At 39.9% G+C, this 19,008-nt stretch overlaps 1 protein-coding gene across 2 annotated transcripts in view; it reads right to left on the bottom strand.

Moving 5' to 3' along the window:
- Positions 1 to 19,008, bottom strand: part of kif5ab (kinesin family member 5A, b) — a 67,758-nt gene that overhangs the window by 7,607 nt on the left and 41,143 nt on the right. For both annotated transcript variants that reach the window (XM_029277876.2, XM_029277875.2), the window contains exons 15-26: positions 16,409 to 16,555; positions 14,831 to 15,019; positions 13,738 to 13,855; positions 11,924 to 11,988; positions 9,999 to 10,108; positions 8,360 to 8,461; positions 7,817 to 7,877; positions 7,631 to 7,702; positions 7,348 to 7,452; positions 4,694 to 4,910; positions 1,417 to 1,693; positions 889 to 953 (exon numbers count right to left, since the gene is read on the bottom strand). In XM_029277876.2, the coding sequence (XP_029133709.2) occupies positions 889 to 953; positions 1,417 to 1,693; positions 4,694 to 4,910; positions 7,348 to 7,452; positions 7,631 to 7,702; positions 7,817 to 7,877; positions 8,360 to 8,461; positions 9,999 to 10,108; positions 11,924 to 11,988; positions 13,738 to 13,855; positions 14,831 to 15,019; positions 16,409 to 16,555 (1,528 nt within the window). The remainder of the gene's footprint in view (positions 1 to 888; positions 954 to 1,416; positions 1,694 to 4,693; positions 4,911 to 7,347; positions 7,453 to 7,630; positions 7,703 to 7,816; positions 7,878 to 8,359; positions 8,462 to 9,998; positions 10,109 to 11,923; positions 11,989 to 13,737; positions 13,856 to 14,830; positions 15,020 to 16,408; positions 16,556 to 19,008) is intronic.

Raw genomic sequence — 19,008 nt, 5'->3', positions numbered from 1 at the left:
AAAGAGACAAATATGAGAATAATTCACTGAATGTTTTTGTCTGCGGGGTAACAGGGTTAGAAACCCTCTGCAACAGCATTATAGGGAGCAGAAACCATCCTGATTGAATTCTTCACAGGTCCGCTGACTGGACAACATCAATTATATGTGTTATTTAATAAAAGGCAGGTTCTGTCACATTAGATTGATATATTTCCTCTAACCCTGCTTCTGACGTTTATTGATATTTGTGGAGAATTGAAGAGGTGTGGTGCTGTAACAGAGCTCTACAGCTGTCATCACCTGGTCAGGGGCTGAGGTGGGCACTCAGCCTGTCTGTTCGGCTATCTGTCTGGCTGACTAATGAGCCTGCAAGCCTAATCTATCTCCTTTGTGTGTAAGTGCGCTTATGTGTGTATGTGTGTGTTTGCGCACCTCAGTGTGTCTAGGAGCACAAACTTGAAGATGCACAAGCCTCAAATAGCAGCAGCTACGGAAAATTAAGGAAATGAATGGATAACTTTACAACCATTACAGGCTGTATCTCTTAAATTTGGACTTTGTCTAAAGACTATAGACCTTTACTTTAACACCTTCCTCACACACCAATGGCTCAGAATTATAGTCCAGGCTGGAAACTAAAAGCCCATTAAGAGAAGATAAAAGCGAGAAGAAGAAAAAACAACAAAGGGACACAGCAGGTGGAATTGCTATAGCAGCAGGGAAAAGTGCTTTTAACTGCCACCTCTCTGTAAGAGTACATAAAACTTTCTAACATAATGGCTGGTATCATAGCGTAATGGAAAGCACTAAAAATAAAGTCATGATATCAGATGTATTTTAACCCTGCTGGTCTTATTCGTAAAATGTTCTCATTATTTTTGCAGGCTTCATCTGCATAGAGCTCACCATTTTCTGAATCGAGCATCTCTGCAGTGTTCTTGACTGTTTGGGTCGTGGGTTCATCTGAAAGCCTACAGACAGGAGAGAGAAACGTTAAAAAGGTTTTTCTAAATCTTAAAATGAATCCTTACACCAATAGTCTATGAGTTCACTTAAATCAAATACTTACTATAAATTGATAATAAAAGTGTACCTAAGTGTTGCAGTGAAGGCTGGTTAGTAAGTATATTAGTAAGAGGACCTTGAGTTATGACAAAGAGACATATCACAGGTTTTAAGATAAGACAGATTAGGGCTTCTTGAGTTAAAATTATTTTCCAAACTGAAATATTTAAACCAAATTCAATTCAATTTGAGTGTAAGCAAAGGAAAATTAGATTAATGATCTTGAGTTAACATAACTTTTTTTTTGCAGGAATAAGATGTAGTAAAAAACATGTGTTGAGCTCTGGTTAAAAGCAACATAAAACTAGAGAAACGTGGCCTTATCTTCTGCAGCATATGTCTCAGTGATGACTGCTTGGTTTTACTTACATGTTGTTCTGAGAGACGTTGTCAGTCGAATCGTTGTTTTTGGCGTCGAGGTGTTTGGAGGGGCTGTTCTGGTTGGAGTTTGTCTCAGGTAACCTCGGCTCACTCTCTGGTGTTTCAGGAGCAGCAGCAGGAGCAGCAGCAGGAGAAGCTGCTTCTTTGTTGTTGCTGTTGTGGAAATCAGCTCGGAGGAAGGCAACGGGGTTATCGCTGTAGCCTCGAACGAAGAAGGGGTTCGTTGGAGAGCATGGTGTATAGTGGCCGGGACGCACAGGCTTGGCTGTCAGTGATAAAACAGAATTGATATGCATTGAATTTTCCATTCATCCAGAAAATGCAAAACATTACTTTTTTTCTCCTAAAGGGATGGTTCCTGTAGGACAAAATAATGCATTTTAATGTGGCTGGAATACTTAGAAGATATTAAGAGTCTGACTGGAATGAAATTGCATTGTTTTGTCTTCTACAGTGGCCGCTGGTTTAGCTCAGTTGGTAGAATATGGCAACATTCTTGGTCACATTGGTCTCAGGGTTGACTCTCGATCCTGACTCTGTTTGGTGCATGTTCTCCCCAACTCTCTCTCCCCACATTTCCAGTCCTTCTACAACTATCCTACCCAAATAAAGGCGGAATCCTTAAAAAAATCTTTTTCAGCATATGTACCTGCTCAGTAAACCACATGCTCGTGTTCTTCTTCAGTAATAAACAGAAACATAAAAGGGAAACGCGTACATCTTCTGAAGCAGATTCTCATTTACTTTTCATAGCAGATGAAAAAAGACCCTACTTCTCTCTTGATTTATTACCTCAGTGAGCGTTTTCTCTACTTTTCCTTTCCAGTTTCCTGGTTCATGATGAAAAATAAGGTCTAATTAAGTTTTAAATAGTATATATTGCACATATTGTTGAGAATCGAATCAATCATGATCGAGGCAAGAGGACGCATATCCACCAAATGTGGTTACTCTTGACTCCAAAAAAGGAAAGAAAAATGTCAGCCAAAATGCCAAAGAACAGCATGTGAAACAATAACACAAAAACCATAATCTTTGAGCAACAGACGCCTCTAACTCCACGAATTAAGTCTTCAACTTCTACACCTCACAAACATGGATACACATTTTCCTGATCTTTGACTTCTCTTAGTTTATAGGCTGGATGTCTAATATAACAATACAACAAATTAATAAATGAAATGGCATCACATATCAGCTGGTGCTGGATGCTGGTGTGGTCATAACTCTACAACAACATAAAAAACAGAATCAGTCCATGACACGGTAGCTGTGACAGTGCACTGTTTCTTTGTCTTTCTTTCACTGCGGTATATACAGCATGACAAACGCCTGCCAGCAGCTGATGACCTTATGTGATTTCAGTTGGTATTGAATATCCACCAAAGCTATTCTCAGATGCTGTGGTGTCACCCCAAACACTCCTTAATCAATAGCTCATTTCTGTCACAGCAGCATACGTGTCTCATTTCTTTCACCCAGAATTAAAATTCATCAGTGCAATTATCTTCAATTGAACACAGTGATGAAGTGAGTCTTTGTGATTATAATGGATTAACACTGCCTTTCTAATAAACTGCCTTTCTCTCAGGAGAACAGGCTTGTTGTGTTTTAGAACAATTCAAGAATAAATGTTGCAATAGCAGTTTCATAGTATGATGACAGATATTGTCACAACATATGGCAACTAGCCAGTGTTTCCCCTACCATTATTTTAGGGGAGCGGCCCGCCCTCCCTACGCCCCCCTTCCGCCCCCCCATGAAGGTCAAGTAAAAAAAAAATATATATATATATATATATATATATATATATATATATATATATATATATATATATATATATATATATGCCTTTATTGTAGAGATAGGATAGTGGATAGAGTCGGAAATCAGGGAAAGAAGTAATTTAAGGATACCTTTCCGATAGAAAAGGACAGCTGTCATTAAAAGTAACGCATGAAACCTAGGGGAAACACTGCTAGCACATGTTGGATTTAGCTTGTTTCTTAAACTCTTTCTATGTTTTTCTCAGTGGTGAAATTGTGTCTCTGGTGCTTCTAGTTTCTGAGTTAGTAACACGACTGGCGTCAAAAAGCCTGCCTCCCAGCTCGTTCATGCATGAGGAGGAGGTGAATGAGTGTGTGGTGTTCTAGTAGGAGGGAGGAAAATACATGACATATGATGGAGCATTGGGGAAGCAATCCAACCAAGGATGTTGCCTGTGAGGAAATCACACAGTGAAGACATGAAACGGATGGTTGCACCATGCCAAATGATTTTTCTCATGGTGCACTGTAAGGGCAAACATTCGAATAAGAAGCAGAAAGAATGGTCTGACCCAGTGGACAGGAGTGTTTACGTGCGTAACATCAGCAGCTAAGTCGTGACAGTAGTGTCATTTATTTTTAGTTTTTTTGACATTAATCTCAAATGTTCTGAACTTCTTTAGAGGTTCTTATTAATTTCCTTTTACATTCTTTAGAAGATAGAGATTCAAACTTATAAAACATGTGAATACATATGGATGAATTCTGCAAAGAAAATAACATAAAAAAAAAAAAAAAAATCAGTGCATTTCTTTTTCTTTATTCAGGGAATGAAAAGGGGAAATCATGATGCATTGGTTGATTCCATTTCATAATTGTGACAATTGTCAGCTGGTGCATTGTATGTAACTACAGTGAAACAATCTAGAAAAGTTTTCGTATGGGGGCACTGGTTGGCCTTGCGGTTAGGTCACGTGCCCAACGTACCGAGGCTGCAGTGCATAAAAGCTGGTGGCTTTCGTTCGATTCTGACCCTCGGCTCCCTTACCGCATGCCATTCCCAAATCTCTGCTCCAAGCTTCCTACTCTATCAGCTGTCCTTTGAAAAAATAATATCTGTCCAGCTGAGTAATGATCCCGCAAGCCTAATCTATCTCCTGTGTGTGTGTGTGTGTGTGTGTGTGTGTGTGTGTGTGTGTGTGTGCGTGTGTGTGTGTGTGTGTGTTCGAGCGTGTCTAAGTGTGTCTAGGAGCAGACACACACAATCTTGGACATGCCCAAGCCTCAAAAGCCAATGAAATAAAAACGTAAAAACATTTAAAAGAAGTTAAAGATGCATTGGGGTGATTGCTCACGACTGCCTGCTTTTTAAAAACCATTTCATCTGATCACATAGCTTTTACTGAAGTGCAGCCATGTAATGCAGTGTCTAGATCAACGCTGATGGCTGTTTGAATATCTTTTAACATCTGATCGTGTGAGCGAGGTGCATTGGTTACCGATCAGTGCTGCATGGGGCCGGCGGAAGGGATTGCGAACCCTCATCACATCTTTGATTCGCTCCACTTCCTGCTGGTAGCGGTGGCGGTCGTTCATGGCTCCTTCCTTGGCTTCCTTCAGCGCACCTTCAAGCGCCTTGACTCGTTCAGCAGTAGACCGAAGACGTTTCTCCAGTTTTGGAAGTTCACAGCGAAGATCTGCATTGTCACGTACCAGCTGACAAAAAACACAAACGGACACATTCAGTACGCCCAGACAATGACTGAACATAACTAGAAAAATGTTATATACTCAGTCATGTGAAAAGATACAAATAACATGCAAATATTAAAGAACTACTGTCTGAATCTGTAAATACTTTTAGTTGAAAGATGCATTTTTCTGCTAGAGATAACCATTGCTGAAAGCTGTTTTGGAATAATAACATGTGCCAGTTTTGAGATAAAACAACAATGGAAATGGATGTGTTTTCTTTCTTTTTTTTTCATCTTTTGTTCGACCGTTTCCACTGGCAATGCATCTCCGTTTTTTGTGTGATGAATTTCCCCTTTTGTGGTATGAAGTCTTAACAATGGAAATGATAAATTGACCACAAAATGCAAAAAAGCTTTTTTGTGAAGCTGAGTGTGACGTGATGGGGAGTTGTCTGATGCCTCCTATGCTTAACTACCTCTAAAAAATAGGGAAGCTCACCTACAAGGCATGATAGACATATTACTGTAAGCATCAACAGACCAGTTAGCTAGGCTACTCCTCATTAGCTTTACCGTCGAGTGCAAGTAATGCCCTTTATCCACTTACTGTTCCCTTCACTGAAATCACTATGGTGTAAAGAAATAAAAGTCTTCAAGCAGCTGGCACTGCTTTTACCAGAACCTTGGAAGAGTTTTGACTTGTATTAATGAATTAACAGTAAAAGAGTTGCATATGAGACCACACTGGAGTGCATACCCGCTTGTGAGGAAAAGACTGGATGTTGACTAACACGTTGGTCTCAAGACAGACTCAAGACAAGACTGAACTCAATAGATAAAGTAACTACTCCTTTAATGCATGTTTAACTCACATTTTGAGAAGAAACCATAGCTAGACTCCATGGTAGTTGGATTTTTGCAAGGCAGTAAACATAGACCAAGTGTACAATTTGTGTTGATGACTATTACTTTGAAATTGTTGTGATAGAAAGACACCTTATGTCGTTCTTGTTTGTTTTTTATTTATTTTTATTTTACTTAATTTTTACTTTCTTTATTTATACTGTAAAAAAAAAAAGGTGAAAAGATGGCTCTCTCCAGAAGTATTCTAACCAATGATGACTGTACAAACATCTGTTTTTTATCATGTGAGATTCCAAATTCAATTACAACATAAATGAATAACGTAAAACTGTTGTGAAAACCAATTTAGTTGCATATAGGGGTATAACCCGACATAGTCACTAGTTGGCTTGTTCGTTAACATAATTTACCAAGAAGCAAAATAGATGAGGAGCTTTATTGATTTGAAAATGCTGCTCACAGCATGTTCCTTATACGTGGGAAAGGTACACATTAAAATCAAATGACTGAGGTCCTTGAACATGGGGAGTTTGCTGCTATACGTGATCATGCAAACTAATCCGCACCCTGCAGAGATACTGAGTATATAAGACCTAAGGGTTTAGCAAACAGGTAAAGCTATCCAACAGGAAGCGCAGACCTGGGATAAAGGAGCCCTGCAGCCTGGCAGGGCTCCTTTCTTTTTTGATGGTGAGTCATTTTAAAAGAAAAACAAAATAATGCAAGCCAGACTGGTGTTGTAAGTGAACTCGTGACAGTCCTGTGTATGTGCAAAAAGATGGACACACAAGCAAGCACACATTACTACATCTTTACAGGGGGCAGGGAAACTCATACATAACCCCAGTGCAGTGTCCACTGGCCCTCTTTGGGAGTCTTATCACTTTCCACTGTGGAGTTTTGCTGATTTATGACCATGACTTTCATCTTCCTTTCCCACAGTATCAGCAGGTGGTGGATGGGATGGAGACTCCCAGCAGCCACTTTAGGATTGGTTTTCTGCCTGACAGACTGCTGCAGTGCAGCTCTCACCAATCTGTATATGAGTATATGTGCCAGTCTGCAGAATGTTTGGCACATCAACACTTGGTGCACGACTGTAGTCCATTTAGGGATATTAAAGAAAGATGTGAAAGTGTGTCTAAGTTTGTTTTTATATCTTCTCCTTTGCTTTAAAAGGCTTGGGTGTCAGCTAGTGAGAGGAAAACACACAGTGTGTTTGTGTGCAGCTGAATGATGAATCCACTCTTGTTTATCAAATCTGACTAACTGTTTCATGGTGTCTTTCCCTAAAGGCAGCGTAGTTTAACATCTCCTGCAGCTCTGTTTTCAAGGAGACTTTCATGTGAAGTTGCTTTAGTGAGATGATTGATGGTGCCAGCGTTAGTTTTGCCCATAGGAGAGCGATGACAAACGGCACACACTGCTCTGTATTTTAATTTGGCTGACTCTTTTTTGCCCTCCTTTATTATTCTGTTCAGCAGAGATGTTCTACCCTACAGCTGCACCAAAGCACCAGGTTTTCAGGACCATTGGAACTGGGCAATCTGTCCTCCTTTATGATGCATTCTTAAATATTTACTGCCTATTGTTACCTGCTTGTGAACTTTTGTAAGCTGGTCCAGGTTGTTTTCAAGAAAGGAAATCTTCTGTTTCTGGGTGATGTATCCCCCACTGTCATCAGGCTCCATCTGTGCACTCTGTCAACAGGAACAGCACACATTAGTAAAAGTGTAACTTCAAAACACTGCTGTCAGAAACCATGTAGCTAAGAAAAAAAAGCATGTGCAAGCTACCTTTGTACAGCCACATGTTCTTTAGCCATAATGGTTACATGTTGGGAACTAAAAGTTTTATTTGAGGTTGTGTCTAGCTTACTTTTCTAACTCGAGTCGTGAGGTCTTGAACAAAAAGCTTGCGTAGGTTGTGCAGGGTGTGAAGCTCACGAGCCTTCAGCATACAGGGAAAGACAGAGATGAAAAAGTCAGAGCAGTTACAGATTATTTAGTAGATCAGTGGCCTCTGAGGGAGCACAGTGAGTCGTGACAGCAAATAATGACTTACAACAGTCTCCTCCAGCCCTTTGAGATCCTGCTTTGACTGCTCATGTCGCTCATGAAGAAATCTATAATAAGACAAAGGAAAGTGAGATGGATGGATAGTATATTCTTAATGAGATTCTTTCTACTCCAAATGAGAGCTGGAATAATTAATGAATAAAGAACAAACGCAGCATGGGCCGGCTGCCCCACTCGTGGGCTGTTACCCATCTGCCATCTGATGCAATATGCTGCAAAGGTCAGCGTAAAAAGAGGCCTATTAGCAGCCAGCTGCTACCTTATCCTAAAACTCATAACGGACATGCAAAGAGGGTTACACAGAAGGAAAGAGACCAAGAGAGACCAACTGTAATTCTCCACATAGGGGAACACAAACTGTAAATAGTCCACAGTCAGAGCTGCAGAGCAAATGGAAAATAAATAGACACAAGGATGACAAGTGGCAGAGAGAAATGGAAGACGTGAATCAAAAGAGGCAGCTCGCCCCCAGGCCTCCATATGGTGAAGTGTTTTGAAAGGCGGCCAGGACAGTAAAGCAGAGACTCACGTCAGTTCCTCCAGCTGCCGGCTCTTGTGATGCTCTCGGATCCTCAGACATTCAAAGTCACAGTGCAATTGCTCCAACTCCAGCTGCTGTTTCTGGTTGCAGCTGAAAAGGTGAACAGAGGCTCCATCAGGGATTCAATGGGTGTGTAGGTTTAAAGCATTTTCAAAGAAATATATACTTTGTTTCTCCCTTCTCAAGGTAATTAAAGGTTTTCATATGTATGTGACACTAAAATGTGAAAAATCTGTTTTACAATGGATCACAATATTGAAGATATTTTAAACTCTTCTGACCTTGGAATCTTTATATCGTTTTACTAACTTGCCTATTTCAGAGTTTTATAACTAAGCCTCCAGAAATTTCTAAGAAATATTACAGGACAAATGGGGGGAAGATTAATCCAAACTGGGAGATAAATGCTATACGAAAGGACAACTGCTTGCAATGGGATCTGTTTCTTTTTGGCCTCAGAGAAGCATGAGAACAGACTCGCTGTCACAAGAGAGAATAAATTGTCTTTTTTGAGTCTGAGGAGTAAAGATGCAGCTCTGCAGCGTGCACAGACATTAAAATAATTAGGAGGCTCATGTTTCTGCACGCAGGGCTAGAATTTATGTTTCCTCCGAAGTCACATAAGAACTGCATTGAACACAGAGGTACTTAAACGGCCCATTAGGTCAAAACTGCAGAGAACACTGAAGAGTCCCATTAGGGTGTGTTTTAAATAAAGGGGAAAAAGCAAATAAGTGCACACCTGCACATCCACCTGAGTCTGAGTATTTTACATTTCAGCCAATTTGCTATCTTTTCCTGATTTTTGAATCTGGGAAGAACATGTTTTATTCATACCTACTTTTTAGACTCTGTTTTAAGGATTTAAAAGGCCACTCTGCTTCGATTTAAGATGCTTTCTACCTCACTGACATCCATCCATCCATCCATTTTCAAGCCGCTTACCCAAATCAAGCTATGCCAGCAGGACAGGCAGAACATCCCCACACATCTTTGTCATTCAGACGCCTCTGCAGCTGCTCTCTGGGTGTTACCAGACCCTCCCTGACAGGCTTAGAATTGTACTTTCTTCCCTCAAGTGGGTCTGCCCTGCGCTATCCTCCCAAATGGTCACGCCTGGTACAGAACATCCTGAAAACCAGGGACCTCAGGGGGCCTATTTCTGAAGGAACCAGCCCAGTAGCTCCTCACATCGTGGATCAGCAGTGGCTTGACTCTTAAGTCCCCTCCACGCTGCAGTTTCCTCAGCATGTCAACCACCCACACATATTGATTTCAGCCCCTGTTGAAGCCAGAGCGGGGCTTAGATTTTTTTAAGAACTCAACTACTGTATCGGCGTATCCCTTATTTTTGGCATTTCCACGCTGCTTATGGGGACAGAATTGAATTTAAAATGTGTGCCCGCAGACAAAGCGGGTAAGCTGTCTGAGCATGTATGGCCTGAATAAATAAGCAGAGTCTCATCTCTAAGAGGGAAGTATAAATGCCTTTTCTATGACATTGTGTGATATTTGTATACTTAAACACTCTTTTGTTTCATTTCATACTCTTGCAAATTTTTGGTGGCTCAAGAAAGCCTGGCCTAAGTCTACAAGAGAAGGTGAAGAATAACAATGAAGCACTGACTCGGTTAAGTCATCAATGATCTTCTGCTTCTCATTGATCTCGTCTCGCAGGCGGCTCAGCTGTTTGCTGTGCGCCTCACGGTGCGACTCCATCTGCTGCTCCAGAGCCCTCTGAGGTACCATCAATGAGGGGGGGTGAGAGACATACATATATTATGAGAGAGAGAGCAGAGAAAGGGTACCAAAAAGGTGGGCTCAAAAGGAAAACAAAATGGCTAAAGGAAGACTGACACACACCGATGCACATTTTGACATGCGCTGCCTGATGGGCATTGAATATAAACACACGCATGAGCACACACACACATCAACACAGCAGACTGTGACTGACTACAATGTGAGAGATCACTAACAAATCATGCACCAACCTGTAAAACAATATTGATGAACATTTGTAGAAAGACAGGTAGATAATCATAAAAACTCCCTGCTCAACAAGGATGTTTTTTATTTGAAAACTTAATAAGTTGCCTGTTTATTATAAGGCTGAATCGCCAGCTGGCCAAAGTGGGCCACAGATGTCCCGGGACCTGAGAAACCAAAGGTTTATTTTGTGTCAGAAGCCCTTGAACCATGAAAATATGTATTTCTTTCTAAAGTAAAATATGAACTGAATACTTCAATACTGCACACTTCTATCAGTAAAGAGGCCATGTATTGAATCCATATGAAGACCCAGAATGATCATATTATTATTTGGTTATATTCTGTTCAAAGTACAAACATTTCTACAAATGATGTTTTTGTTTTATGAAATCATAACAAACATGCAAATAAAAATTCAAGGCCAGCTAGCATTCACTGGTTTCTGTCTGGATCTCTGAGCAAATTACAGCAAATCTGCTGTCTCAGGTTCTCAGTCTGCACCGTACAGTGATTGGAAACTGGAGGAACCAGAGGCCCAATAGCTTATTAGTGCTGTAGGTGCTGAAATGACTCTTCCGATAGGCCATTAATCAACACAAAATGCCCAACATTTGCTGATGCAGCCTTTTTAAGTTTTAAGATAAATTACTTTTCTTTATTACGTCCCAATGTAAATTGAATATTTGTGGATTTTGGCCCTCACATTTGACATATTTGAAGGCTGTGGGAAACTGTGATAAACAGCATTTTTTCTAAATTTATGTTTTACTTAAGAGCAACGATGTGACATTTTTGATAATTCACTTTCTTGCTTTTTTTTGCCAAGAGTTAGATTAGAAATGTGAAAACACTGTCATGAATATACAATGAAGGTGTGGAAGAGCTAGCAGCCATTTGGCGTATGTTAGCTCAAAGGTTGGGTAAAAGAAGGAACCTGGCTCTATTCAGAGGTACGATAATCAATCTTGAAGGATCTTCGGGCTCTCCATGTAACAGTTTTTAATCAGGCTTGATTAGCTGGTCAAAAATCTTTGCTTAAAAATAATTTATTTTGATTTAATGGGGCGTTATATGTCAGATAATTTCTTGACTGCAACTAGTTGCAGCATTGCAGCCATTAGTGGTCAAACAACTTTCGCTTTTGACACCTTGTAACCAACTGCTTCAAGTTTTAATACAAAGTTTTACTAACAGGCTGCTTATTATAGCCTAAGGAATTATATAATATACACATGAGAGTGATATGGATCTTGATCTTTGCATCTAAATGTCAAATAGAAAGCTAATAAGCACATTCACTTAAGGTCAAATTGGATTTTATAATAGTATTGTAAGACAAAAGTTCTCAGATCCATTTGTAATTAAAGTAACTTTTGGTCACATGCATGCACTCACATTGAAGCAAGCTCCCAACAAACTCACCCACACTCTATTCCCATCCCAGCCACACACACACACACACACACACACACACACACACACACACACACACACACCTGCTAACCCATCTCGCAGTGTTCTGAGGCAGCATGAAAAAGGTCATTCTCTCTGTAGTCATACCTTTATATCAGAGGAATCCAGGTCAGACGTGTGATTCTCCCCCCTGGTCACCTGTGACACGCTCTCTGAAACAAAGACACACACACACACACACACACATAGCTGAGAGACGACATAGAGAGAATGTGAGTGAGAGAAATCAAGACGGAAAGAAACAATAAGAAAAAGGAAGAAAAAAAAAAAAGACGCACTGCTGTTCATGAAAGAGGTGAGTGTGACCTGACTTTGACTGCTCAGTAGTTCTCGTTCTGCACGTTGACAGCGAGGTCAGCGTGATCTAAGTTAATTGTGCTTCAGGTGCAATAATATCTGTTATTGAAAATGGCAGCTCCTATTTCCCCGCTGATCTGATTTGCTGTTTCCACACTGCTGTTCCTGGTGTCTGATGATGAAATTAGTGAGGCCTCTACCTTACACTGGGCTGTGTGATCGACATGACCTGCAGCTATGTGTATTTATCCACTTCGGTAATGACTCGAGGACCACCTGGTTGCAGTGTGGAGCAGGGCAGAAATTGATTTACCTGCGCTTAAATCCACTAGTTGTTTAATGCAGTCCTGTGGGGCTCCTTAGGACTGGTTCTGCTCTCGCCCTGATTCGTGCAACATAACGGAGTCCTGGGAGTGTCTGTCGTTTGCTGAACCTTGCACAGATTTCAAATGTGGCAATTATCTATATGTGCTAGCGCTGTGATATATACGGACACTAACACTGTTCATCATTGTTTACCCTTGTATTACTTTGTCTTGACAGGAGAGAAATCCCTCTGGCACAGACTCAAAGTCGCCCTTAAAGCGAATAAAAGTGTTTTGAGAGTGGAGGCACTTCTTCTCAGTTCTAGTTCAGTGGAGCTGAAATGCAGCGACAGACTTGTTGTCTGTTTTTGTTTTACTTTATCCAGACATGATTTGTATTGACTTTGACATATCATTAATCTTAAATTATATTCTGGCTCCTCAATGTGCCTTGAGCAATTTAGCAAGATTTACAATGTAGATCAATATTAATATTGTTCACGGAGTAAAAATGTCCCACAGGACAAAGAAAATCATTATTCATTAGATTTTTTTTTACTTTTCAGCGTTCAAATGTCGCTCCATTGGACAAATATTCAACTTAAGCTCTATTTTTGTGAAGTGTTTGCTGACTTGTTTTTGCTGTGTTGTTTGGATATGCTCCTGGAGCAGTTTATTTTTCCTCTTTAATCAGAGATCATCGATATTTCCCTCCTTCACCTTCACACTTTAACTCTTTGCTCAGAGTTTGCTATTTTTGATCACATAGAATAAACATCCCAACCTGAGCCTCAGGCAAAAATACTTTTCTGACAAACACAGAAGGCTGCCTGTATATTTTAATTATATTGCTGGAACATGTTTATGCAGTATTGCTGCTTGAACCTCAGGTTTAAAAAGACAGTTATATTTCACCTGTAAAATTAGATTTATGTTCTAATACTATGATCTATTATAAATGAGCTACACTCTAAATGTGTGTATTCAAACAGATATCTAAAAGTCATATGCCACTGTTGTGTTTTAACACTAGCGACACTGCTCAATGGATTACAATATCAATCTTTTGTCTGGTCAGTTGGGTCACCACTTATGTCAAGACTGAAATATCTCAACAACCACGTCTTTGATTGGACAAACTTTTCTAAGACTGGGAGACGGTGTACAATATTTGTCAAAAATAAACATGTTAGCATTGTGTGAGCATGCTCAAAGTAGGTCTTACCCCCTTACTTGATAGAGAAAGCAACTATTGTACTTTGATAACGCTTTGAAGCATAGCATGTTACATGAGTCTACCTTGAGCTTGGACTTTGGCCAGCTCTTCGCTCAGGGAGTCGTAGCTGTCCTCCAGCTGTCTCTTCTTCTTCTCCACACTCTGCATGTACTCCGTTAGAGAGCGGATCTTTGCCTCATGCTGAAAGTCAGAACACAGCGTCTCAGATGCAGAAAGTAAAGTGATGAACAGAGGACCTCTGTCCAAGACACAATTAGTACAACAAAGTAAACACAGCGCTTTTAAAAGTGAAATGATCTCTACTGATCCTTGTTCATCAGGGAACTAAAAGCAAACATCATATCAATACTCACAACATGAACAACATCAACACATAGACTACAGATCATCCATTCCTTATTCTTCTGATGCAAAAAAAAGTATTGCCACTAAAAGTTAAGTGACATTTCGAGCACAGTACTCTTCATCAGAGTAATCAACATTGCACAAAGGTCTATATAATAGAGCTTGACTGATTGATCGGCCGATATTAGCTTATCCAGTGACTATCGTTACCGGCTAATTTTATTACAGATATGTGCCGATATTACGATATTTACTTAATTCAAATAGCATTTCATTTGTTTTTCATTGTATTAAACTAGCAGTTCTCTTTCACCAGCAGAGTCTGCTATATTAATTACGACAAGCATTATAACCATCCATTGTCAAGCAGGGATGCACGTTCATTCACAGTTTCCAGTTGAGTGACCATCTTGTCTTTGTTATACTGTATAACTTTTACACAAGTGTTTGGTAACTGCATTTGAGGGATCAACACAATAAATGTGTCTGTCTATATCTATCTCTACAGATCACAGGTAGATCTAAGAAAGATATCGGCTGATATATCGGTATTGTATTTTTTTCCCCCTCCCCAATATCAACAGTCATTATCAACCCCAAAAATCCATATCGGTCCGGCCAAACTAAAAAAGCATTTGTGATACTGATTAGGCGCAATAAGAGGATTGTACTCCAAACGTCACTCACTTGTTTATGATGATAATCCTTCTTTTGGTCTATTGTCCGGATTTTACCACTTGATTAACAGATTCACAAACATTTTTCTATGCCACTTGCTTCTTTCTTGGTTCCTGACCATCAATCCCTCACCTGTGACACGAGGAGATGGCATGAGGACAACTCTCTGCCCGTCTCCTCCATCTTGCGGTGACACTCCATCTGCAGGTTTTCCAGGTGACGGCAGCGCTTCACCATGGACTTCACCTCTGACTTGATTTTGCTGATGTAGAGGCGAGCCACGGTGAACTCCTCCTCGATAGCCCCGGTGATCTCCATGGGCTGGAGAGAAATGAGGCAGCGAGAAGGAGAGACACTTAAGAGACTGGTGGAGACATTTGGTTAGGATTGAGTGGAGATCATTTAAAGTCAGCGGGGAAGTTAAAGAGGGATGAAGCGTCTCTGAAACTCTTCCTGCCATTTTATGAACACATCCATTAGGTTAACAGCATCATTTAGCAGATGTCGTCCTCAGAAGTGAACTGTGGAGGACAGACTATACATCCACATTTTAAAAACAATCTAAATACTTCAGCCAAGATGTATGGTTGAATGTTCCTATAAACTATCTTCAGATGTAGAATAGAGACTTTCTCAGTCAAGGTTAGTTCTTATACTGACTGTTTTGCATAATGTTTGGCTCCTCACTCTGTAAACACAGCCACAGATACACAGACATGTTTTCTAATTGCTCATCAAGATGAGTCATTTTCCACAGATGCCAAATATGTCAGACTGAATTTGAGAGACACTTGTATGAAATGATGCTAAATAGAGACTGTGGAACACTTAACCATCGTCACAGCAACGCAACCTGAAATGTTGCAATAAAATACATTAACATGGATTTTAAACAATGTTAACTGTGTAAAAGTGAGTATCTATAAAACTATTATAATTTGGGCTGCCAGAAAACCTTTGTACATTTTCCATAGTTATGGGTCTTAACTTCTCTGATTGCCTTTTAGGAGGTTTTTGCACACTTGCTTGGCATAAGCGATAAACGTACAGAGCCTGGAACCAGTTTGTATTCCCATCTAATTTTCCGCATTTCTCTTAGCAACTACAAAATACCCCCTGAATTAATAAAACACAGTTAGGAATCACTGTGTTGGAACATTTTTCATTAGGGGAAATTAAGGTTTCATACAACATGATCTTGTTTGGTTTCCAGCCTTTAACTCCACCGTTTTTTTTTCAACCCACTGCACATGATCGATGAATTCTGTATGTTAATAAAAAAATGAGAATAAAAGAATCTCCGTGGATATAAGAACCTTTTTGACAGGATATTTTGAGCCTCAGTAATATTAAACTATGTACTCATACTATTACAGAAAAGTATAACATTTCATTTTATTTCATTTCGTTTACTTTTTCTTTAAATTTTTATTTTATTTACCATTTCATCTTATTTTATTTACCATTTTGTTTTGTACCTTTTGCACAATTTAGAATGTATTACTGTAAATAGTTTCATGTTTTTCCACCATTTTTTTCTGTAGGGGAATATTACAATTTACACATTTAGCAAAAAAATGTTGTGAAACGTGTCATCTTTTGTCACGGCAAGCAAGTGTTTAATATCAGTGTGTCCTGTATTGTTACTTTTAAAACTCATCTTATCAGGGAAATCAGTGTCAACAAGCCTGCATTTTGTGTCCAACTCACCAGCTTGATGTCTCTGTTTCCAACAATGGTGCTGAACTCGCTTAGGTCCCTCATCAGCCCGTTGAGAATCTCAGCGATGCGTTTCCTTTGGTGGCTGCTCGCTGCCTGGATGCGGGACAGCTCCACCTCCAAAGCCATGAGGTGAGCCTGTGGGAGTGAAACAAGGGAGTCAACACAATGCAAAACAGGAAGAAAGTATGGTTTGGTTAAAGGAGAAAAGGATGAGGAAAAGAGAAAAGCCCAGAGGGTTAAGAATAATAAAAGGAGTAAAGAAAAATGGCAGATTGAAAAAAGTTTAAATTCCTTGAACCTGAGATCACAAACAGCATTGAGACATATTTTAACCTCTGACCTAATTCCCATCCACAAAACACAAGCAGTAAACCGTAATGGCCGCTAAATTACAAATCAATAAACTAGAAAGATAGGGGCTGATGCCATCGGTGCTGCATGAAAGGATCTGGAGGAATGAAAGATGGAGCTTACTCTTCCCTTCTCCATTTTTTGTACAGCAAGCAGCTTTTTAACAATGCCGCAGACCCACTGGCTTTAACACAAAGAAACAATTTGGATTCATTCAATCAGTCTGACGAAACACAGTGAAAGATGAGGGTGTGTGCAGTTTGTCTACCTTGGAAGCAAATTCTTTGATCTTGCAAAACTGTGTCCTTGTCTTTCAACATAGTGAACCTGAGCAACATATTTATGACACCTTTGAAACTTTTGTGATCAGCGGTATACAGGGAGTTTAGAGGTCAGGAGCCCAAATTACCCATGGCCAACCCCATCTCCCCTAGAAAAAGAAAAACCTCAACATGTCAGATTTCAGGAGCCCTAAGTGGACATGAATCCGTACATTTAATTTACTTTGTATCATGATAAGTTACTTCCAGATGTATTCTCAGGATATCAACTTCTTTATTTTGTTTACTCTCAAAATTAAAACTCTAGGAGGATTAAAACTAAATCCTCTTTCATTTTGTGCAAAACCAAAAAACAACAAAATCAGCCTTCAAAACCCACCGATTTTAATCTATCTGCAATTATAGACTGAATGACTGTAAGTCTTCCAAATGCCAAAATCTGTAGAACCTTGATTAAGACGAGGCCTTGGTCTGCTCTGTGGTCCCTGCAGCCCAGTTCTTTCTTTCATTGTGACTTTGAGCAACACATTTTTAAAATGGAATTATAATCTTCTTTGTCATGTGTTCCTATAGAGCTATTGCAACAACCAAGGTATTTCATCCTGTTCAAAGTGTATCATACTTTGGCATAAATTAGATTCTTGAGAACTTTTTTTTAATGGTGCATTTTAGGTAACTGCTTCCATACATCACAAGTCAGTTGAATGCACAATTAACCCTCTCCTTGGTAAATCTCCAGTGAAATGTACGCCTTCATGAACCACTCCATCTTCATCTCCTTCATTGACTCCGAGCCGTGTGATCATTTTCCAGGTCACTTCACGTGTCAAAACATTAGCTTAGCATATATGGCTGTAAATAATTACTCGAAATCGATTCATTTACAAATAAGAAAAAGCGGAGGGGGCGGTAATGAAAATGGTTCGGTTAGTTAAGGAGAGATTTATGGAGAGGTATCATAAAGATGGCGAAATGATGAATGGAGTTAATTAAAATAATAGAAAATGGCTTAGGTGGACAGATGGATTGAAAGGAGGTCCTAAAAGGAACAGATGAGTGACAGTTACAGTAAGCGATGGCATGGCCTCCTGCAGAAGAAGACTGGAGTTTTCATTGAAAGCTGGCATGAAGACAGCTGAGGTGGAGACAGTGATGAATGAACTCTGTTGCAACATTTTTCTAGGCCAGTGCCACCCTATTTATACTGTAGATATGGAAAAATGGGAAAAGCAGCAACACTGCACATTAGCATAACAGCTGGCAAGCAGAGAGTAGAGAAATGATAATGACAATTCTGAGGGAATGCGGATGGAAAGGCCCTGAGAGGATGGAATTATGCGATTTAAAAAAAAAAAAAATCACTACATCTGGTTATCCAGTATCACATCATGTCAGACTGCTGGACAGCGTTTGTGAGTGGAGTCATGTGAGAGGTCAGGGCAGAAAGGGACAGAAGAGGTCACAGAGAAGGCAAGGGAGATGATTGAAGAGTGAAGCAGGTTGGAGCTGGATTAAGCGGCTAAACTGTGCAGTGAGTAGTTATATTGTCAAATCCTTTCATCAATTCCTGGACCAGCTTCTGAGAAAGACAGATAGGGAGGGGAGGACACTCTGGCAGAGTGTAAAACGCTGCATGAAATATTGAAGAGGTTTTAAGAAGGTGAATAATGGACCACTTGGTCCACTGACGATCGCATTATTAAGACTGACCAGCTCTGCCAATGGTCTTTTACTTTTTCTCTAAAAGTATGCACAAAGATCCAGCTGCATACAAACCTGAGAATTACAGCTTTTCTTTGCAACCAAGTCAAGGAAACAAAGGAAACTCTAAAAGCTCTAAAAACATCTTTTTAACTCTTCTTTTAGATAGCCATTACAATTCAGTGACATTTAAATTGAAGGTGTGACATTAGAGGGGTGTAACTTTAATACCTTGAATTGGCAATGTGAAATGGA

The sequence above is a fragment of the Labrus bergylta genome, chromosome 5 (genome assembly GCF_963930695.1).
Source record: "Labrus bergylta chromosome 5, fLabBer1.1, whole genome shotgun sequence".
Lineage (NCBI taxonomy): Eukaryota > Metazoa > Chordata > Actinopteri > Labriformes > Labridae > Labrus > Labrus bergylta.
This window is presented reverse-complemented; position numbering and strand designations above follow the sequence as displayed.